The sequence below is a fragment of the Balaenoptera acutorostrata genome, chromosome 17 (genome assembly GCF_949987535.1).
Source record: "Balaenoptera acutorostrata chromosome 17, mBalAcu1.1, whole genome shotgun sequence".
NCBI classification, from domain to species: domain Eukaryota; kingdom Metazoa; phylum Chordata; class Mammalia; order Artiodactyla; family Balaenopteridae; genus Balaenoptera; species Balaenoptera acutorostrata.
In genome coordinates, this window is record NC_080080.1 from 76,659,567 (window position 1) to 76,683,303 (window position 23,737).

General features: G+C 41.1%; 1 protein-coding gene across 4 annotated transcripts in view; it reads left to right on the forward strand.

Moving 5' to 3' along the window:
* The window catches only part of NSMAF (neutral sphingomyelinase activation associated factor), a 67,358-nt gene that overhangs the window by 21,407 nt on the left and 22,214 nt on the right, over nucleotides 1-23,737 (forward strand). For 3 of the 4 annotated variants that reach the window (XM_057531750.1, XM_057531749.1, XM_057531751.1), the window contains 10 exons: nucleotides 1,024-1,113; nucleotides 3,989-4,067; nucleotides 4,165-4,232; nucleotides 4,312-4,348; nucleotides 9,996-10,046; nucleotides 12,591-12,662; nucleotides 12,960-13,007; nucleotides 13,112-13,164; nucleotides 21,872-22,001; nucleotides 23,655-23,726. In XM_057531750.1, coding sequence (XP_057387733.1) covers nucleotides 1,024-1,113; nucleotides 3,989-4,067; nucleotides 4,165-4,232; nucleotides 4,312-4,348; nucleotides 9,996-10,046; nucleotides 12,591-12,662; nucleotides 12,960-13,007; nucleotides 13,112-13,164; nucleotides 21,872-22,001; nucleotides 23,655-23,726 — 700 coding nt within the window. The remainder of the gene's footprint in view (nucleotides 1-1,023; nucleotides 1,114-3,988; nucleotides 4,068-4,164; nucleotides 4,233-4,311; nucleotides 4,349-9,995; nucleotides 10,047-12,590; nucleotides 12,663-12,959; nucleotides 13,008-13,111; nucleotides 13,165-21,871; nucleotides 22,002-23,654; nucleotides 23,727-23,737) is intronic. The other variant, XM_057531752.1, reaches the window with a different exon arrangement.

A 23,737-nucleotide genomic window follows, 5' to 3' on the forward strand; every position in this document is an offset into this window, starting at 1 on the left:
AACATTTATGTTTATTCTGCTGTATTTAATCTAGATGTCTTCCTCTAAGACACCGGAACTTGAAGACGCATCTCAAGTACCACACTTTTCATGAAAACTTCTCCCCGTTAACTCTGGATGCTGTTGATGTTTCCTGGTCCTTACCACAAAACAAACAAAACAGTTGTTTTCAGTTCTTTGCCATATATTTGTTTCTGTGGCCATGGAACTAAATTAATACTTTTTCTGTTACTTTATTTTGTTTTTAAAAGTTTAAAGTACTTAAAGCTTTAAAAAGAACTGATTTTCATTCCCATTTGGTTCAGCTTACTTGTTTTATCTATTAAATACCTGTTGTGTACAAAGCCTTAGATTGGTTATAACAGGAATATCTAAAGATCTGCCTCTCAGAGGCACTGGTCTTGTGGGAGTAGCAAGAGAAACTCACCCACCCACGAGCCATGACAGTGGAGAATGGTGTGTGGTGGGGAAGAGGGGGTGGGGAAGCCTCGTGTGTAGTCATGGGGAACAAAGGATGAACACTCTGTAGGTGGGAAAGCTCTGAGCTCTGTTCGGGCAGCAGTAAGTTTTGTTGTTGTTGTTTTATTGGAGTATGATTGCTTTACAATGGTGTGTTAGCTTCTGCTGTACAGTGAAGTGAATCAGCTGTATGTATACATACATCCCCTCCCTCTTGGACCTCCCTCCCACCCACCCCCATCCCACCCATCTAGGTCATCACAGAGCAGGTTCCCACCAGCTATCTGTTTTACACATGGTTTTATTTCATGAAATTTGGAGTTTCTGTAAAGGAAGAATAAATCCACCTGGTAAACAATTTTATTTATTTTATTTTTGGCATAGCTGGGCAGGTCTGTCTTGATAGAGAAGAGGGCCTAGCATATAATATACACTTAATAAGTGTTTGTTGATGTAATGGATGGAAAAGCACTTTGGGAACACATGCTTGAAATATTCGGCTTTCTTATACTTAAAAAAAAAATACAATAAACATGCGGTTTTTTTTTTTTTTTCCAAATTTAGATTTTCCTTGCTCCTGCTTAACTTGGAGGAGTACTACTTTGAACAGCATACAGCTAATCATATTCAGCACAAGGGCAGTCAGAATGAAAGGTAAGGAAGATTTTCGGATCTCTGAAAAGGCCTAGTTAGAACGCAGTAGCAGTGAGCTACTCTGAATGCTACTCTCCACTAAAAGGAACGAGGGCTCTTTGGAGAAGTGTCTGAGTCTAAGTCAGGGGAGGAAATGTGGGAGGTGAGCCTGGACCATCTTGTCAGACTGGAAAGTAAGGAAGGTATCAAAAATGACTGCATGTGAATTAAAAGGGCACAAGGCCACCCTGAAGAGCTGGGCAAAAAATGGGACAGATTGAACACCAAAAAAGAATACTGAGGGCAGTGGATTGAAATGTATCAGAAGGGCTCAAATCCATGAGTTCATAATGACATATATGTAATATAAATATATTATTTCATATATGTGTGTGTGTATATATATGTATATCATTTACCTCTGAAGAATACTAGGACACAAACTCATTTTTCTAAAACTTGATAAAGGTAAAGAATCAAGCATTTTTCCTGCTTTCCTTGTACAAATTGTACTTTAGGGTAACCAAATCACAGATAATTAAAGCTGCTCTTTGTTGATGAATTCTAGATAATAACACAGAGGGAATGTTAAAAATTTCAACCCCTAGTGAATAATGGATCTATATCAGGGGTCGACAGACTGTGGTCAGATCTGGCCTGCTACTTGTTTTTGTAAATAAAGTTTTATTGGAACACCCACTTGTTTACATATTGTGTGTGGTTGCTTTCCTGCAACACGGAAGTAGAACTGAATAGTGACAGAGACCAAATGGCCTGCAAAGTCGAAAATATTTACTATCTGGCTCTTTATAGAAGAAGTTTGCCAACCCCTGATGTAGACAGAATCTTCAATGGCTGCTAAACCAGCAGATGAAAAGCTGCTGAGAAATTTTTTAATGCACGTATCAAGATAGGCATTACCTGAACCCACTGTGGCCTCCTGATATGAGGGAAGTACATGTGCACTGCCTCTGACGAACCCTTACCAGAAAATCAAACCCCAGCTGGTCAAGTCTTTTAATCTTACCAATTATATAAAGGAAATGGGATAGAGGAAAACCACAGAGATGTGTTTAGCAAAGTTCGTAACGCGGGAAAATGAAAGTTGCCTTAGATTAAGAGATATTGAGAGACATGTCAACTAAATGTAATATGGACTTTGTGTTCCAATTTGAACAAACCAACTATAAGAACACACTTATGAAATAGAAAAATGTGAATCCTGGCTGTATCCTTGATGACATTAAGGAATTATTAATTTTTTTAGGTGCGACGATGATAGGTCATTTACTGAAAGAGCTTATCTTCAGAGATTCATGTTAAAGTATACATAAATGAAGTATAGGATGTCTGGGAATTTATCTAAAATCCAGCAGGGTTCTGGGGTGTTGTACACAAAACAAGAATGACTGCATGTTAACAACTACAGAAACTAGGTGATTGATACTTGGGAATTTTCTATTCTATTTGTATTTGTTTAGCAATTGCCATAAAAGTACTTTTCTTAAGTTATTATTAGGGAATTTAGGGTGTTAGGAAAGTAAATGCAGATAACAGCATGGAAAGAAATGATACAAAATCAAAATTTAAAAGAGCTTTTGAGGAAGAAGAATTGCAGGCTAAATCATGACCTTCAGCATGAAGAGCCTTCTTGTTCACTGGGTACATATTATCTACGTACACAGGGGTAGGCCTTTCTCAGATTGTGATGGGACTTTATCCTGTGGGTTAGAACGCCATTGGCGTATTTGTAAGCCAGGAAGGATGGGAGATTTCTTTGATAGAAGAAGAATTGACTTGGCCGAGGGGGGCGTGGGGGTGGGGGGTGGGTACAGAAGCAGGAAGAGCAAGTTGGTCTTTCTAGAGTATAAGTAAAATAATTGCTTCAGTAAAGAGACCCTGGAATGGCCAGAGTAAGAAGCGTTCACTAGGACACTGAGGAATGACTGGAGAAAAAGTCCAGATGTCATACAAGTGATTTTAAAAAACATAAGATCCTTAGAGCTTCACTTGTAGATGAAATGTACTCTTGGAAACTAATCTTAAGGTGATTTTTTTATAAGATGATATTCCAGCATTTCTTAACCTGTGTTTTGATTACATAATAAGTTATTGCCTTGGTTTGATCAATTGATAAAAGTCATCTAGTCAATAAAAGACAATCAAGTGTGTAGATTTTTATTGGCTTCAGGCAAGTGAGGCACATTGGCCTCTAACATGCTCAGGCAGGCTTTTTCCCAAAACTCACTGGAGCCTTATAAATGTCCCAAGAAAGGAGGAAAATGATGAAGCCAATAACTGATTTATTTGATATTACAGTAGTAGGCAGATAGTCTTTAAAATAGCTTATTATCATAGAACCAGTTTTTCCCGGAATTCCTATGTACCCCAGAATCACCGGTAAAAGCATTTTGTGTTCTAAATTCAAGCTCTTGTTATTCTTGCATGATTATAAATAAGAAAAAAAAAAAAATCCCCTACCTAATCAACGTTAGATACTTAGTATTGCTTTCTGAATAGTTCTTTAAGATATAGGAAATTAAAAGTCAAAAGAATTTACCACAGACAGGATGGAATCAGCGTTTCTTAAGGATCAGAAAACTGTTTCCCTTTTACAGTAGCTGTGAGGACCAGATGAAGTAATGCGAATAAAATACATGCGACAGCGCTCAGCCAGTGAGACCGTATTACAACACATGCAGATTCTTTAACTTCTAGGGAGCGGGAGATGAGGAAAATATTTTTCCTATATTTTCCAACCTTTCATACCCTTCTCTTTGTTGATCTTTTATTAGTTGATACTTTAGTCATCTACATTCTAGTTAAAATGTATTATGATTCTTTTGTGACTTTTGTTACGTTCATTAGTAATAACCTTTTGTACTTTCATCTCTAGGAAAATCAGAGGCTCCTTAAAAATATGTTCAAAATCAGTTATTTTTGAACCGGATGCAATATCCCAGCCCATCATTAAGGTAAATGCATTTTAAATGTGAACAGAAACAGTCCTATTTTTTGTATATATTTTACCTTGGCTTATTTTTATAATATTTCTCTCTCAATTTTATCCAGATTCCTTTGAGAGATTGTATAAAAATAGGAAAACATGGAGAAAATGGAGCCAGTAGACACTTCGCAAAGTACGTCATTGTCACAACTGTGTAATTTTACTTCTACCAAAAAATTACATATATTTAATAACTTTTATCTGCATTTTAGGGCAATATCCGGGGGGATCTCACTCATTTTCAGTCAGGTAAGAAGCACCTAGTAAACATTTTTTTCTAACCTGAATGAACATTTAAATGAATAAATACATATGTGTGTGTGTGTGTGTGTATATATATACATACATATATATACACATTTTTTTTAAGCACAATGAAATTATTTGTAGAAATCTCAAATGAAGACCACAGGAAATGATGTTTAAATTCTTTTAAATTTGGTCATTGAGAACTATATGTTTTAAAAGGTGTGATCCCTGATGAACTCCTTAATGTCATTAAGCGTGCGGTGCCTGCAGGCTGTGTGGGTTGAGATAAAGGACTGCAGTTGGAAGGTGGGAGGCCGGCGCCCCCCGCTTCAGTGAGCTCAGATGGACTCATGGGGACAGCCAAGGCCACGGCTCAGGACGTGTAGCCTTGTCTAATTATAGTATAATGCTTGGGGTCATGACCTTTTCTTCATCTCACATTTACTCAATATAGATTTGTGCACCCAGTACTGTGTGAACACTGGCAATACGGAGATAAATTACATTTTTTTTCTCCTGTCATACACAACTGACCCTTGAACAAAGTGGGAGTTTGGAGCACTGACCCCCGCGCCCACACACACACACACAGGTGGAAATTTATGTATAACTTTTGACTCCCCGCAAACTTACTACGAATAGCCTACTGTTGCCTTACTGATGACACAGACAGTTGATAACACATATTTTGTATATGTATTATATACTGTATTCTTACAATACAATAAGTTACAGAGAAGAAAATGTTATTAAGAAAATCATAAGGAAGAGAAAATGCGTTTGCAGTATGCACTGTAGTTATCCATACTGTAAGTTTGTCATCTGTTTATAAGATGAATCATGTCTGTCAGTACCTACATCAGTATTGTCTTAATGTGATACAAAACACTGTAGATGTTAGATGTGTTACTAACATTAGACATCAAAAATGAAAAGATAATGTGAAAAAGAAATGTGTTATTCACAAGTATGATTCATGCACTGATAATGAAGAAGCAGCAGGATGATTGCTTTATCGTAGCCTGTGTCATCAATACGATTGCTTCCCAGTAGCCCAGCCTGTACACTATTGAGTGAATCATTATAAAAATGTTATGGCATACAGTGTTGTATCAGATTCATAATTCAGTATGGGAAACGTGGTTACATTTTATTCTTCAAATTTTTTAAAAAAATTTATTTATTTATTTATTTTTGGCTGTGTTGGGTCTTCATTGCTGCGCGTGGGCTTTCTCTAGTTGTGGTGAGCGGGGGCTACTCTTCATTGAGGTGTGTGGGCTTCTCGTTGTGGTGGCTTCTCTTGTTGCGGAGCACGGGCTCTAGGCGTGCGGGCTTCAGTAATTGTGGCTCACGGGCTCAGTAGTTGTGGCTCGCCGGCTTTGGAGCACAGGCTCAGTAGTTGTGGCGCACGGGCTTAGCTGCTCCGTGGCATGTGGGATCTTCCCGGACCAGGGCTCGAACCTGTGTCCCCTGCATTGGCAGGCGGATTCTTAACCACTGCGCCACCAGGGAAGCGCCAAACATGGTTACATTTTTTTTTAAAACCCGTGATGATAGAGATGATAGAGAAAGAGACATCTGAACAGTAATGTAATTCTTTGAAAGCAAAGTTATGAAACCAGAAAACTAACACATGATTAATCTTATATTAAAATCACTCCCCTTATGCCTATGCAAGGATAGGCTGTCCACTTCAGTACAAGTCTCGCACACGATGTTCTACACTGTGAATACTTAGGTGATGATGACAGTGATGAACACAGAAATGTATCCTACGCTTCTTCCACGCGGTTATTAGATGCTCACATGAAGACACACACACACACACAACAGGTGGGTTCATTAACTGCACGGCAGGATGACCGTTTACTAGTCATTAGGTGGAAGTGGAGCCTCACAGAGGTCTTCATTCCTGTCGTCTGTCTTCACGTTGAGCAGGACGAGGAGGGGGGGGTTGGTCTTGCTGTCTCAGGTGGCAGAGAGGGAGGGGGGATGGGGGCGGGGCAGGAGAGGCAGACACATTCAGTTTAACTTTACAGAAATACATCATGATTTCCGGCTGACTTTTCTGCTTTTTTATTTCTCTAAAAATGTTGCTATACGGTACCAATCCTTCCACCGTTTGCTTTAGTTTCAGTGCCTGTGTCATAGAAGGGTCCATGTCATAAAAGAAGTCAAAAAGCAGTCTCAAAAATCAGAGACTTCTGCTAGGTGGTCTCATGTCACTTTGTTTCCTGGCGCTGCTTCTTCTACATCTTCTTCCTCATTATCTGGCGCTGGTTTGGAAGCTCTCATCTCCATCTGGTCGTCTTCTGTTAATTCCTCTGGTGTGGGGTCCATTAGTTCTTGAATTTCTCCAAGATCCATATCTTGAAACGTTTCAGCCCCCTACCTTTTTTTTGCCATATCCATAATCTGATTCATGATTTCCTTGATAGGCTCTGTTGTAAATCCCGTAAAGTCATGCACAGCACCTGGACACAGTTCTCTCCAGCAGGAATGTATTGTTTTTGGCTTGATGCTTTCATGGCTTTTTCTATAACAACCATGGCATCTTCAATGGTGTAATCCTTCCAGACTCTCATGATGTTCTCTTCCACAGCGTTGACAGTCCTTTGCACAGAGTACCATACGCAATAAGCCTTAAAGGTTCTTAGGACCCCTGATCTAGAGGCTGAGTTAGAGATGCTGGGTTTGGGGGCAAGTAGACCACTTTGACACCTTTGGTGTTGAACTCATGGGGCTCTAGGTGGCCAGGGGTATTGTCCAGTTAAAAGAACATTAAAGGGCAGTCCCGTTCTGGCAGAATACTTCCTGACTTCAGGGACAAAGCATCGATGGGACCAATCCAGAAAAAGGGTTCTTGTTGTTCAGACCTTCTTGTTGTCCAACCAGAAGACTGGCAGCCGGGGTTCCCTCTTCCCTTCAAGGCTGGGGGTCAGCAGCTTTACAGATCAGGGCGGTCCTGGTCACCGACCCCATTGCATTTGCACAAAACAGCAGAATTAGCCTGTCCCTTCCTGCCTTAGATCCTGGTCCTCACGTCTCTTCCTTAGTAATGAACGTCCTTTGTGGATTTTTTTTCTTTTTTTCCCAGAAGAGGGCACTTTCATCTGCATTCAGACCTGATCAGGCAGATATCCTTTCTCCTCAGTGATTTTCTTAATGGTGTCTGGGAGCTCGTCTGCTGCCTCCTGGTTGGCAGAAGCTGCTTCTCCTGTTATCTTGACATTTTCAAAGCGAAATCTCTTTCCAAAATTATCAAACCATCCTTTGCTGACATTAAGTTTTCCAGCTTTAGATCCTTCACCTTCCTTTTGCTTTAAGTTGTTATATGATGACTTCATATTAGTCATCACGCAGCCACCCTGCACCCACATAAAAGCTGCATTTTCAATACGTGATAAAAAGGTAGTTCACGAAAAGTGCCAGGTTCTCCTGCCTGCTGGGTAGCTGTCTGATGGCTTCATGAATTTCCTTTTCCTTTTTACAATGGTGTTTACACTGGATTCATTTATCTTGAAATGTTGGCAACCGCAGCTGCTGACCTCACCTCAATCAATGGTACACATGTCAAGTAATTCAACTTTTTCTCGTAACGTCATGACTTTGCTTCTCGGGAGCATTGCCAGCATCACTAGTGGCACTTCGTGTGGGTCACATGGTGTTATTCCAGGTTGACGATCTTATACTAAACACGATGAAAAATGCACAAGAACCAGGAGGGATCACTTTTTACTGCAATGCCCAATTCACTGCTGCTTACGCGGAGATGAATAGCGTCCCGCAGCCTTCTGGGTTACACTCAACACTTGACCTCAGCGCAGTATCACGGGAGGCTGCTATGAAGTTATGACCGTGGTACAGTGTGAACTATGGTGAACGTTTGCAGCTGTGATTTCATACTGCATCTTTACAGTTATTTACATTTCTCTCAACTAAGATTGGAGCCATCCATGTACGGTCTGTTAGCGTGTGCATAAGTTTTGATAAGTTTTAACTTTTTATAATAGATTTCTGTGTGTTTTATGGTTGTAAATGATATGATAGACTAGTATCTACATATATCTTATGCACTCATGACATAACGGTTTCTTAATGTTTCTGATATTTCTAGGCTACACAGTTCATCTTCTTTCAAATTGTCCCAAATCTCCACAAACTTTTCCAATATATTTACTGAAAACAATCCACATGTAAGTGGACCCATGCAGTTCAAACCCATGTTGTTCAAGGGTTAGCTGCACTTAATTCATCTGTAGATCTTTAAAAACTTACAGATGAGAGAGGAGTAGAGCTCATTACCACTGCCTCTTTGCTGTGAATCTCACCTTCCTCACCTTGAAAATGAAAGGGTAGAGGAGGTCAGCGCTGGCTCCACTCTCTGCGGAGCCCCAGCTCCTTGAAGTGTTCAAAGAAAAGGATCATTCTGTGATCAAGCAAGCATGGGAGAAGCTGTGGGAAACAAAGATGCAGAGATTTCTTTACGCTAGGACTGGACACGAAGCGTTGAGATTCTCAAGGGGTGAATGGTCGGGAGCAGAGAGCCTCTGGTGGTTTTTGGGTCACTCAGCCCTCTTGTTCATGGCTCTTTTTAATGCATATTGAAAATTATTTTATGAAGCCTGGGAGATGTCAGATTAGGTGATTTTCTAAGTCTGCCTTCCATGATTCTAATAATTTTAGGGAAGAAAACATTTCAGAAGCTATCTTTGACCTCATGTTGTTGTGACTGGCAGATATGAAAGCAGTTATGGCCACCTGTCTGGGGAAGGAACCCCACTATTGATGATTCTGGTCCACGCCTGTGTTCTCATTATTTCTAGAGTATCGTTCTACACTGTCGCTTTATTCTAGAAAGTCTGTATCTTGAAAGGAATAGGTACTTTTTCAGTTGAAAGTATGGTTTCCATTATAAAAACATACATTTTAGTATAATTTTAATAAACTTAGGAATAAAGCCCCCAAATTCTTCCACCTCCTTTCAATAGTTTGTATAAGAGGTCTCGTATCAAATAAACTCAAAATCAGCTTTACATCAAGGCGTGACTAGATATAAGCTACTCTTGAAAGTATTAAGCTTCCTGGGTTAAGCACACAACCAAATAAACACAACTTTTGTGTTTTTTGATTACTTACCAGGTCACAGTGTTTCAGAAATATGTTATGGTTCTTTAGGCTTTTAGAGTTTTGCTTCCAAATATTCTTTTGCTGATAGAATAAAGAGGAGTGAGTGTGTGTGTGTGTGTGTCTGTGTCTGTCTAGAGAAGAGAGTTTTCTTTATGTTGATGAATGGATTTCATACCACAGTGACTTTGTTTTACTCATTTCTTAGAAAATCAGCCTTAGATTAGCTTCCTTCACTTGTCTGGTTACTGGGTACAAGTGATGACATTCATAAGACATCTTAGACATTGTATTTATCCAGCAGTGGTTGCTACCTTGTTGCCTTGATGAATCTCTTTTTAATTTAATGTTTCTTATTTTAACATCAGAACCTTAAAGCCATACTAATATTAATGCAAGTGCTTTTGGAAATAGATTATGCAACAGTGATTTAAATTCAATTCATAACATCCTAATTAACAGTAACTCATTACTATGATAGTGTTTAATTATTTTACAAGTATCGATTTGTCTTTCTCAGGTATATTTCATTAAAGAACACAACATTGTTGCACCATATAAAATAGAAAGGGTAAGTAAAGCTTTTCATTTATCCCCAGCAATTTACATAGTGATTTTGAGCAATAAGATTCTGTGTCTCTGTTAACTTCTTTAACGCAATATAATGGGTATTTAAAAGCTTGTTACCTAGCAGTTATAACAGAATTACCCAAGGGGAAGACAGACTTTAGTCCAAGAGATTTCAATTAACTTTTTAACTTCAAAATAGGTGTGTCTATTAGGGGAAAAACTTAAATTATTAGGTTAAAAGTTGAAATCAGAATATGCATCATTTAAAAGATTATTTACTGGATATCACTGAGAACTTCTTTTAAGTGTTTGAGAAATACTTATAGGCTATAAAATACCCTTATTTAAGAGCTCAGTAATAATTTATAAATGCTGCTGATTGGGTAGAAGCTCTGAGGGGCCGTGAACACAGGACTTGTAACTAGACGTTACATCCAACCACTCTGTGCTTTAATTAATGCTTTATGCTGCAGCTTAGTGTGCAGTAAAGCGATAACTCCTAGCAGAAGAGTTTTTACGAGACCTAGAGATGGGACTAGTGCTCCTGTAAACGACACCTCTGAATTAGGAAGAGCCACCCTCTCTGAGCAGACGTCCGACAGGCTGCATGGCAGTTCCGGCCACAGGCCAGCCTGCGGGTTCTCAGCAGCAGCTTGGGGGGGCCGCGCCAGCCACGTGCAGCCCCCTCTGAGTTTTATGTACAAGAAACGTCTGCATGCGCCAGTCACTCAGAACGGAGAATACGGAGATCTCGACACTCACAGGCGGTGCTGTTGGCACCTTGGGAAGGACGGTTCTTCATCGTGAGGGGCTGCCCCTTATACGACAGGCTGTTCCCACCCACGGAGTGCCCCCTCTGCACTGCCCCCCTTTGTTGTGTGGCATCACACACCGCCAAGTGCCCCGCAGGGGTGGTGGAACGCCCCCCCCCCCCCGCCCCCCAAGTTGAGAGCCGCTGCCTGGTGTGCTCTCCCAGCAGAGGCTCTCCTGTCACCCACCTGAAGTGCAAAGCTGCTGAAAAGTTACACAAAAGGAAATGAGTAAGGTTTTCTGAAGCAAAGAAAAGCTCTTGTGAATTAGGACACCAAAGGATTCTCAGGTTTAAAGGGGCGGGGTTGTGACTTCGACCATGATGATGAGACTTGATAGACTAGGAAGCCCCAGACCCTTGTTCCTCTCACAGAGAGACTGACTCAGTTCCCTTTGTGAGAAATCCAGAAACCAGTTAAGAGTGCCCTGCGCCCCAGGTGAGCATGAAATGAGCCACACTGAAGCTGTGGGAACATTGTAGCATCCTTTCACCGTAGTCCCTCCCCCGGCACTGTGCCACGTGATTGGAGGGAACTCCCAGCTCCCATCTTCTCCCTGGGGAGGGAAAGATGGGACCATAGGTCCAATGTTCTGGCTTTTGGGGGCAGCTGCCTGAGGGTCTGGCTTCTGTCTCATCTGTCCTGGACCTCTGACAGGACCCCTAATGCTCTAGATGCCTGGGGACCCCTGAAAACAGGAAAGAGCTGGGCATTGTGCAGCTGCTCCGGGGGACCCTGCACCAGAGACACAGGCAGATACAGCCCAGCAGACTCACCCTCAGGGGAAAGAGAAGAGTGCAGCTTGTGACACATAAAATTAACTGTCACAGCACTTGCACACCCAGCCTCAGAGCACCTGAGTGTGTGAAGCCAGCACTGACAGGACTGAAAGGAGAGACTGACGGCAGCACAGGACAGAGGAGACTTCCGTCCATGCCCCACCTTCAGTAATGGGTAGATCATGCAGACAGAAGGTCACTCAGGAAACGGAGGAATCGACCAGCACTAACCAGATGGACCTCACAGACACACACAGAACATCCTGCCCAACAGTAGCAGGACACACACTCTTCTCACGTGCACATGGGACCTTCTCCAGGACAGGTCGCGTGTCAGGTCACAAAACAAGTCAACAAATCTAAGAAGATTACAACCACCGAGGAGTGAAACCAGAAATCCATAGCAGCAGGAAAATGCACATGGATGTGGAAATTAACACTCTTGAACAGCCAATGGCTCAAAGAAATAAAAAGGAGAAATTAGACTCAAGAGGGAGGGGATATAGGTATACATGTAGCTGATTCACCTTGTTGTGCAGTCGAAACTAACACAACATTGTAAAGCAATTATAATCCAATAAAGAAGTAAAAGAACAAAAACCAAAAAACCTCAAGATGATCAAAACGAAAACAGAACATACCAAAACTGAAAAGATGCAGCAAAAGCAGTCCTAGGAGGGAAGTTTAGTGTTAAACGCTTACCTTAAAGATCTCAAATTTAAAAACCTAACTATACACCTCAAGGAACCAGAAAAAGAAGAGCAAACTAAGCCCAAAATTAGCAGAAGGAAGGAAATAGTAAATATAGCAGTAAACCCAACAGACTGCTCCCCCGGGGCCCTCATTCCATGCGGGCTGCGGGAGGACACGCCAGGCAGGTCCCTGCACAGGTCAGCAGGGGGCTGCAAATGTCTTAAAGTGATGGGTCCTGATGTGCTTGGTCTCCCTCTTTTTCAGGGCACAATGGAATATGTCTTCGAGTTGGATGTTTCAGGGAAGGTGGAAGATGTCGTGGAGACATTGCTTCAGGTAAGCCAGGGCTTTTCTCAGACATTCACTGGCAAACTGAGGCATAAAGTTTATTTTAAAGAATTTCGTACTCATATGTCTTACCAAAACCATAACCTTTGGTATAAATCTGAAACAGATTTACTTGAATATGTTGAACTTGAAAACTATACATTAGGAAGAAGCCATAGATATATCAGAGTCATTCTTACCTGTTACTAAGTAACAGAATGGTGGTTGTGTTTCATTGTTTCTAAGGAAGTATCTTCAAAGCGTCTGAGAGAAAAAATAAATTCATGTATATTTATATAATCGTAGCTTCACAGAGCATCCTGTCTGGACAAACTTGGGGACCAGACCGCTATGGTAAGAGCTTCTAAAGATCTGTATCTTTATCGTGAATGAACGTGTATTGATATGTCACTTATAAATCCTTATATCCATAATTTTTAAATGATTCTGTTTTAAAGATTACAGCCATTTTGCAGTCCCGTTTGGCTAGGACGTCATTTGACAAAAACAGGTAAGTTTTCAATGATTTTGTTTCCTGATGACGAAAGCAGTGGCGTCGTCACCTCGTGCCTCATTCAGTGTGTCCAGAACCGATAGTGGGTGTTACCACCTGCCTCGCCCCAAGCCTGCTTGTTCGGGGGAATGGCCCCGGCGTCAGTGCCAGAGCAGCGCCAGGGGCCTCCTTGCCACTCCTCCCAGCTGACACCTGTCCGCCAGAAAGGCCTGGTGCTGGGTGCTCTCCACCATCTTCCCGGTCTCCAAGCTTCTGTCTTTTCACATGTTAGTGCCTCCGTTCAGGCCGCGAGCCCCTGCCACTAAGATCACAGTGACAGCGTTTAGCTTGTCCCCAACTCCAGCCTTCCCTGCTCCAATCCCGTTTTCCTCACTGTGTCGAATGTACTTTTAAAATACAGTCTTTCTAAAGAACTTATTTCTTTATACCACTTGTCTGTCTGAAATTCTTCCAGACTTCCATTGCCTTCAGGGTAAAGTCTTAACCTCACCTGCACACGGGGCGCTCTGGTTTAGCCTTTGTTACTGGTCCGGCCACCGGTGGCTCTCGAGTGCTCTGCTCTGGATTCTGCGTTCTGTGCGATTCCCGAGGCGCCTTACGGCCTCCTGCCTCTGAGCCTCTGCTCAGAACACTCAGCCTCCTGCCCTTCTGCACCTGCCCAACTCTTCCTTACGCTTCTCATTTCAGCTGAGCTGGCAGTTGTTCTGGAAAGTCTTTCCCGTCCCGTCAGGCTGTGTTAGGTACCTTCCTAAGGTGTCCTGCAGGGACATAGAGACCGCATTCTTACTGATCTAATGGAGTTTTGTTTCGGTTTTTGGTTTTGGGGTGTGTTGGGTTTTTTGTTTGTTTTTGGGCTTTTTTGGCTTTTCTAAGTATCCAATATATTTTCTGCAAGTAAGTATACTTTTATATTAACCTGTTCTCTTATTTGTTTCCTGCCTTATTTTAAGTAGATTTCCTTCTATTAAGTAGATTTGGGCTATTTGTCTGTACCTCCATCTGCAGTACCACCGTATGAATTACTGTAGCTTTAGAACAACTCTTAATATCAGGCAGTGCAGGGTCCTGCACCATATTTCCCTTCTTAACTTATGTCTTCACTGTTCTTGGTCTTATGCACTTCTGTATAAATTTAGAATCAGCTTGTCAAGTTTCGTAAAGGAAAAGCCTGCTGGGATTTTGACTGTGATTGCAGTGAATCTTTCCATTTATTTAAGTCTTCTTTATGATTTTTCTTTATAAACTTCTTTCTTCTCTTGTGCTAGATTTATTCCAAGTACTTTGTATTTTTGATGGTGTTGTAAATGATATCCTGAAATATTTCATTTTATTGTTGATACTTAGAATGTAGTAGATTTTTGTGTATTCGTTTTGTTTTCAGCAACCCTGCTAAACATTGTGATCCATTCCATTAACTTTATATGTAGATTCTCTAATATGTACAAAATCTTACGTAGCGATTGTTTCAGTCTCTAGTCACTAGATATCATTTTTATTTTAGATATTTATTTTTAGATTTTTGTATTTGGAATCCTCAGGCCTAGGACAAAGTAGAAAGTATTGGTTGAATAGATTCATTTATGGATTATTATGTGCTAGGCTTTTGCTAGAAGCTTATGTGTATAAATGAGATTCGTTTGTAATATTCTGTTTTATTGCTACCTTTGTGAGATTTGTGACCCTTACACTACATTTTAAAATGTTAAAGAATTTGCCAGAAAAGCTATCTGGCCAATAACGTGTTTTCTGTGTTTATGTTTGTTTACTTCTTTTTCTGTTTCACCTATATAGCATTAATTTTCTTTTCATTTTTGTACTTGTAGGATATATTAGTTAAATGTTGGGAGGAAAGAATACCTTCCATCTTAGGAAGGAAAAGGAGTAATAAGAATTAGTTTCTTTTGACCTACTTAGAATGCGTAATTTTTCTAAGTAGCAATTTAGACTTTAATCCTGGGCTTCAGCATGACATTAATTTTTAAAATGGTTCCCTATGAAACTTTTGATTTATCCAGTCTCCAAAGTGTTAGGCTGAAGAATTTGGGGAAGACTTTTTTGCAGCATGAAGTGAGATATTTCAGGATTGTATACTTCCTCTGAAAGAAAGAAGGTAAATTTTTGCTGAGATAAATTTTCATCATACTTCCAAGGAAATGCTTTTTTATTGAAACTATACTTATTTTTCCCTATTGTTCATTCTGAAAAAGTTCAAGTCCTCACAAGTTGAAAGATAATATAGTGAACACAGATACCCTATGAGTCACCAAGCGTTAATTTGTCAACATTTTGCTGAATTTGCTTCGGTTCTTACATGCTCATGCTCCTGCTTGCTGTGTGTGTGTGTGTTTGTGTGTGTGTGTGTACATGTATAAATAATGCATATATGTCTATATATATGTTATATGTATGTATACATGTATAGCTGATGTGCATATGTATGTACATTTGTGTGATACATATAAAATATATGCATACAACTTTTCCCTGAACCATTTGAAATGACACTGCAAGACTTCCTGACACTTCACCCGTAACTACTTCAACATGTATCTCTCACAAGAAAGTTCTCTGACATTCCTCTGTACTGTTATAACACTCAAGTAGCAATATTCTGTATGCTGGGTAATTTATAGCTCCATATTCAGGTTTCCCCATTTGTACCCCAAAATGTCCTCTTTAAAATACTTTGGACTAATTTTAGATTTAAAGAAAAGATGTAAAGACAGTGCAAAGAGTTCTTTTCCCCTCATCCAGTTCCCCCATTATTATATGTTTAGTGGGTGTGGATGCTGTAATCCTAGATTTGTTGGCTGTAATCCTAGATTTTTTATTTTTTTGATGCTATTGAAATTTTATTTTCCAATTATTTGTTACTGGTATATAGAAGTAGTTTTTTGTTGTTGTTGTTTTTAGTTTTTTTGTTTTTTAGAAACAATGACCTTGTATCCTGTGACTTTTCCAAATTCAGAATTTACTCATTAGTTCTAGCAGATTTTTTTGTAGATTCCATAGAGTTTTCTATATCCATAATTATTTAATCTGTGAATAATGACAGTTTCACAGAAATACTTTTGGCTTTTATTTCTACTTCTTGCCTCATTGCACAGTTTGATTAATAGATGCAGTGGGAGCAGACATTCTTGCCTTGTTCTTGATCTTACAGGAAAAGGGTTTAATGTTTCACCATTAAAGAATGATGTCAGCTGTAGGTTTTTCATAGATGCCCTTTATCAGAGTGAGGAAGTTTCTTTTTATTCCTGGTTTGCTGAGAGTATTTTCAAAAATAGGTTTAGAATTTTGTTAAGTACTTTTTGTGCATTTATTGAGATGATCTTTTTTTTTCTTTAATTCTGTTAATATTGTGAATTATGTTGTTTTTTCAGTGTTAAAACACCCCTTGTATTCATGGGATAAATCCAACTTATGATGTATTGTTCTTTTTACATATTGCTGGATTTGCTTTGCTAGGATTTTGTAAAGGATTTTTGCATCTCTGTTTATGGATATTGCTCTGTAAATCTTAGTGTATTTGTGAGGTTTTGCCGTCAGGGTTATGCTAGCCACATAACATGAGTTTAGAAATGTCCCTTTATCTTTTGTTTCCCAAAAGAGTTTGTGTAGGATTGTATTTCTTGCTTAAATTTTTAACCACATTTACTGGTGAAGCCATGTAGGCCTGAAGTGTTCTTACTTGGTCAATCTATTTGCTTGACACATAGGACTAGTTAGGTTGTCTGTTTCTTCTTGTGTCTATTTTGGCAAGCTGCATTTTTCAAAACCTTTGTCCAGTTCATCCAAGTTGTCAGATGCTGGCATCAAGTTGTTAATGTCCTCTGAACGTCAGTAGGATCTGCAGTTATGGTCCCTCTTTCATTCCTTACGTTGATGCTTTATGTTTTTTTATCAGTATTGCCAGAGGTTTGCCAATTTTATTAACCTTTTTAAAGATCCAACTTTTGACTTTATTGATTTTTCTCTATTTTTATATAAAAATCATTTTATATAAAATTGATTTCCACACTTATGATTTCCTTCCTTCAGCTTACGTTGGGTTTAACTTGTTCTCTTTCCAGCTTCCTACAAAGTTTAGATCACTGATTTTAGACCTTCTTTTATAAGTAGGACTAGAACATAAATTTACCTCTAAGCACTGCTCAGCTGCATCCCTCAGATTTTGATATGTTTTTATTATCATTCATATGAAATATTTCATAATTTCCTTTGTCATTTCTTCTTTGACCCATTGGGTTTTTTCTTTGGGTTATTTAGAAGTATGTTGTTTATTGTCTATGTATTTGGGGATCTTGTTACTGTTGTATTGTTATTGATTTCTAATCTAATACTCTCTTGGTTCAGAGAGTATATGACTCAGTCTTTTTTTTTAATATAAATTTATTTATTTTATTTATTTTTGGCTGCGTTGGGTGTTCGTTGCTGCACACGGGCTTTCTCTAGTTGCGGCGAGCAAGGTCTACTCTTCGTTGCGGTGCGCGGGCTTCTCATTGCGGTGGCTTCTCTTGTTGCAGAGCACGGGCTCTAGGTGCACGGGCTTCAGTAGTTGTGGCTCGTGGGCTTCAGTAGTTGTGGCTTGCAGGCTCTAGAGCACAGGCTCAGTAGTTGTGGCTCACAGGCTCTAGAGCGCAGGCTCAGTAGTTGTGGCGCATGGGCAGAGTTGCTCTGTGGCATGTGGGATCTTCCCGGACCAGGGCTCGAACCCATGTTCCCTGCATTGGCAGGCGGATTCTTAACCACTGCGCCACTAGGGAAGTCCTGGTTCAGTCTTTTGAAGTTTGTTGAGATCTGTTGTATGGCTTTGCGTACAGTCTGTCCTGACAAAGGTTTCCCAGGCCTGTGAAAGGAACGTGTGCTCTGAAGTTGTGGAGTATAGTGCTCTGTACACATCATTTAGGGCCAGTTGGCTGATGGTTGTTCAGATCATCTGTACTTTACCGACTTTTTGTTGACTTGCTCTGTCAGTTACTGAGAGAAGGGTGTTAAAATTACCAGTGATGATTGTGGAATTGTTTCTTTTCCCCTGTATTTCTGTCAATTTATGCCTTGTGTACTGGCAGACTCTGTTATTAGGTTTACATACATTTATAAGACACCAGTTTTCTTACATGTTGTGATTGCATGCTGTATCTTTTTCTATCCTTTTTACTTTTAACTTGTCTGTGTCTTATTCCGTTTCCAAAAAACACACTTTATATAGTTGAGTCTTTTTATACAGTCCAAAAGTCTCTGCTTGTTAATTGGATTGTTTAACTCATTTATAATTATGTAATTATGGATATAGTTGGTTTTTAAACCCACTATCTTAGTATTTGTTTCCTAGCATTTCATTTGTTCTTTGTTTCTCTGATCCTCCTTTCTTGCCTTCTTTTGGGTAAATCTGGTATTTTTAAGTATTCTACTTTTTAGCTGTAGTGCTTGGTGTCATTCTTAGTGGTCACTCTGGAGCTCACGATATGCACCTTGTACATAGTGTACCTTCAGGTAAGAGTATATTACACTCCTTTACGGTCGTTCAAGAGCCTTAGAGCAGTGTGTTTCCACATAACCCCTCCTGCCCTTTGTGATCTGTGGTTTTATATTAAATTTCTACATATACTATAAAACCCATGACATGGTGTTCTTATTTTAGGTTTTTAAGGAATTTTTTTTTTACTTTTTTTTTCTTTTTCACAGTAGGTTCTTGTTGGTTATCTATTTTAAATATAGCAGTGTGTACATGTCAGTCCCAAACTCCCAATCCCAAGAATTGAGATACATGCATTTATAGGTACATAAATTAAAATACTGAGAAATAATTCTTTTCTATTTACTTGGATATTTGAATACTTATGTTTCCTGATGCTTGTCTTTCCTTCCTGCAGAACCGGTGTTGCATCTGGTGTCATTTCTCTTAAGCCCAAAGAACTTCCTATAGCATTTCTTATGGTGCATATCTGGTCAGGATGGACTCTCCTAGCTTTGTCTGAAAATACCTCTATCTTACCCTCATTTTTGAAGGGTGTTTTTGTTGGAGATAAAATACTAGGTTCACAGGGTTTTCTTTCACTACTTGAAGGGTTTTCGTTCCGTTGTATGTTGCTGTCCATTGTTTTCTGTGAAAAGTCACATCATTTGTCCTGTTGTTACTGTGCATTTAGGTGTAGTCTCTCTGCGCCTGTCCTGCTGGGGCTTTCTGGGTAACGGAGTCTGTGAACTGGTGTCTTATACGAGACAGTTTCCACCACTCTCCACTCTGTTTCTTCAGCCCCGTCTCCTGTCTCTCCTCTTGTGACTTGAGTTACACTCATGTTAGTATGTTTTATAGTTTCACTTAGATCTCAGACACTCTGTTCTGTGTTTTTTTAAATCATTATTATTATTCTCCTTTTGTCTTGTTTCAGTTAGGACGTTTTTTATCGGCCTTGTTTTCAGCCGCGTTGGACTTCTCCTCTGCTGTGCCAAGTCTGTTAAGCTTGTTTAAGTCATTCTTCATTTCCTCTCGCCCAGATTTTCATTTCTAGCATTTCCTTTCACTTCTTTTTCGTAGTTTCTACTTCTCGGATGAAGTTTTCCTTCCCTTCACATGTGTTTTCCGTCTTTTCTTCTAGATCTTTTAGCACATTTATTACAGCCATCTTAAGGTCTCCCTCTGATGGATCCAACAGCCGGGTCCTCTTCCATGGAATCTTCTCTCTCATGAGTGCGGGTCATATTTACTCACTTCTTTGTATTTCTTGTAATTTTTTGTGTGCTGGGAAGTTTGTTTTAAAGGAACTGTAGAGACTGACCTAAGGAATATTTGCCTCCAGAGGTGGTCATGCCCACCCCTATCCTGCCTGCTGCTTGCCCTGGGGGCTCTGCCAGTGTAATGAGTGGAGCTGGGTTAAATCCAGGTCCCCATGCCCAGGTCCACGGCGGGAGTGAGCAGGACGGTCCTCAGTGGGGCTTGGGGTCGGGGCCCTTGAAGGGTTTGGAGATACCCTTGTGCTTTACAGCTGAGCATCCAGCTCTCCGCCCACGGAGCACCTCTGCCCTCCAGGCCTGACTCCCGCTCTCTGGCGTCTCCCTTCGTCCTGCAGCCCTTACCCCCTATGAAAGATTGCTCCTCCTCCTGCCACTCAACTGTTGGTCCCTTCATTTAGGTTTCTCTGCATCTGAGCTCTCTGATGGGTTTCTAAACATAGCAAGGACTGTGTAGCTCATCTGGCAGGTTTTGTGGTTGGGATGAGAGCTGTGAGGTCTCCTTCACGTCCAAACTGGAAGAGGAAGCCTGCTCCTGTGTGATTTTATGTTTGTTTTTTTAAATAAGTTTATTTATTTTATTTATTTATTTTTGGCTGCGTTGGGTCTTCACTGCTGTGCACAGGCTTTCTCTGGTTGCAGCGAGCGGGGGCTACTCTTCGTTTTGGTGGTGGGCTTCTCGCTACGGTGGCTTCTCTTGTTGTGGAGCACAGGCTCTAGGCACACGGGCTTCAGTAGTTGTGGCTCGCAGGCTCAGTAGTTGTGGTTCACGGGCTCAGTAGTTGTGGCATGCAGGCTCAGTAGTTGTGGCACACGGGCTTAGTTGCTCCACGGCATGTGGGATCTTCCCGGACCAGGGCTCGAACCTGTGTCCCCTGCATTGGCAGGCGGATTCTTAACCACTGTGCCACCAGGGAAGCCCTGCTTTTGTTCTACTACTTATAGAGGAGACTTTTTTTTTTTTTTTTTTGACTGCATTGGGTCTTCCTTGCTGCATGTGGGCTTTCTCTAGTTGCTGCAAGCAGGGGCTACTCTTTGTTGCGGTGTGCGGGCTTCTCATTGCAGTGGCTTCTCTTGTTGTGGAGCACGAGCTCTAGGCATGTGGGCTTCAGTAGTTGTGGCGCACAGGCTCAGTAGTTGTGGCTCACGGGCTCTAGAGCACAGGCTCAGTAGTCGTGGCGCACGGGCTTAGTTGCTCCACGGCATGTGGGATCTCCCTGGACCAGGGATTGAACCCGTGTCCCCTGCGTTGGCAGGCGGTTTCCCAACCACTGCGCCACCGGGGAAGTCCCAGAGGAGACTTATTTTTAGCTCAGTTATTTAACTAAGTAATTGCCTTAAACTCCTGATGATTTGGTTGTTTCCCTTTTATTTATTTTTTTTTAAATTAGTAAAGCAGAACGAAAGTGGACTTTTTTGATGAGTTAACATAATTTAGGAGTGAGTGGTGATCACCTTTGACTGGTTTTACTGCAGTAGATCCACAAAAGACTATACATTGGAACGGACATGCAAGTAATTGTAATTATGTACTCATAGCCTTATAGAATGTGGTGTGAAGTAAGTGCTACCCATGCCAAAACAGTTTCTATGACAATAAAATAGGTCTTAATGACACAAAAATAGAAAATTATGTTAATGTAAGAGTAGTTTCAAGGCCGACTTATTTGGGGAGGAGTGAAGAGTACCAGTAACAGGGTTATTTGGTATTGTTTACTTGTCTGTCTTCTCTTCTTTGATACATAACCTCATCTGCTTTTAAAAAAAATCAAGTATTCATTATACCATTGAAAAGAAAGTCAGTTTTATTTAGGCAACTGATTTATATCACCAGTTTTCTTGTATCAGATGCAGTGTTTAGACATCTGTTCTGCAGAGTCACTTTGTAGCTCCCTCAGATAAAGTTAAATCTAGGAAGTAGATCGATCTCTGATAATTCTTGCTTTTGCTGGAAAAAACATATTCTCAGATTCCAAAGTGTTTCTGAAAAGCTGCACATGGAATGCAAAGCAGAAATGGTGACACCTCTGGTGACGAATCCCGGCCACGTGTGCATCACCGACACCACCCTGTATTTCCAGCCTCTCAATGGGTACCCGGTAAGTAGTCTGCAGGCCAGCGGAGGGCTCCTTGGGTATTCCCGTTTGCGTCTGCAAGCTCTCTTTCCTGTGAACTTGACTTGACAGTTAGAGTGTTCTCACATTTTGGGGAGGGTCAGAATTATCCCCCGTCCCCACCCAGCATCTGGTATTTAACAGGCTCCCCGTGTAATCCTGATGCACCCTCACCTGTGTTTGAGCTCTTCTGACTTACTTTCTGTTACTTCGGGGGAAAAGAAACCCCGCCCCTTCCGATTTTAGTAAAGGGTCATGAGAGGTTTATACCTTTCTACTCGGAAGCACTTCTGCAAGAGAGCAATGAAATATACTAAGGTTAAGAAGAGATGGATGTTTTCTGTGTACTTGCTTATATGTACACCTAAGTTGTATTTCTCGTTTTCCCTTAATTACAAACCAAATCAGTAGGTCTGCAGCTGTCCCAGAGGAGCAGTAAGAAGTGGCCTCTCCAGCCCGTGCAGAGCTGCATGTGGCACTGCTGTCACTGGGCAGCTGCAGTCCTGCTGCTGTGACGCTGGAAGCATCCTCTCTTGCATGATGGCTTTAGACCCACGAGGCCAGACAGTAAAGATGAATTCAGATTTCTGCACTAAAACTTGTAAACACTGGCGGCTTTATCTAGATACAGACCCTTATCAGAGTGGTTCATTGAAGGAACAGAAACCCTAGTACTCTGCTGGTGCAGTTGGACCGTTTGGCAGGTAGCTTCAAGAACAGGAGTGTTTTCTGCCATGGAAGAAATTCTCCAGGCTGGTCCGTCATTACGTGTCACTGAAACATGAACACTTTCCTTAGTGAAAGGTGATGCTATAACAATTCTGTCCACCAGGTGGTGGGGCACACGCGCCGGGGCCTCCAGTGGACACAGTACACGTTGCTGATGGCATTCTTTGTGGCGTCATCAATTGGCTGGACCAACGCTGTTGCTGTGGCTTGGGTCAATACTTGAGCAACAATATCTGAGTATAAGCCACAGCTTCAGGGTTCCGGGTCTGGGCTGGGGGCCTTGGCCAGTCTTCAGGCAGCTTCCACGGCTACACACCCTGCGTCTGCAGGCTCTCCCTCCCTCTTACTTGGGGGGAGGAGGGTGGACCTGTCGCCTTTTAGCCAATCTCAGTACCTTTTACGACCTTGTTCCTCTCTCACTAGCATTTTAAGGCTCCAGAGAAGCGAGAAAATTTTCCTCCTTATAAAGTTTAGAGGCCCTGCTTTATACTATAGCTGTTTATGAGCCTTTTTACACTGTAGTTTAAGGAGCTAAAAGACAGGATTCTAAAAAAAAAAAAGCTGTATGTCAGTTTTGAGCAAACTGTAGGTCTGTAAAAATAGGAAAATTCCTGAGAGGAGGTCTACACCAACCCTTTAATATTTCTTACCACTCAGCAACCCTGCAGAAACCTGAAAGCCAGACGCCTGCATTATCATCCTGGGGGGTACTGGTGGGGGGGTGGTCCACGGTCACAAAGCTAGTGAAAAGGGCAGACCAGCGTGTAAAGTGAGGCATGCCCTGTTCTCAGGGCTCACTTTCCAGGTGTTCAGGTGTGACCCGTCAGGAAGTTAAGGTGGGGCAGCTGAAGGGCAGCTTCTAATTGTGTCAGAATCTTGACGTTTGAGATTGTCTTTCTACTTTTAAAGAAACCCATGGTCCAGATAACGCTCCACGACGTCCGCCGCATTTACAAGAGGAGACACGGTCTCATGCCTCTGGTGAGTTCGAG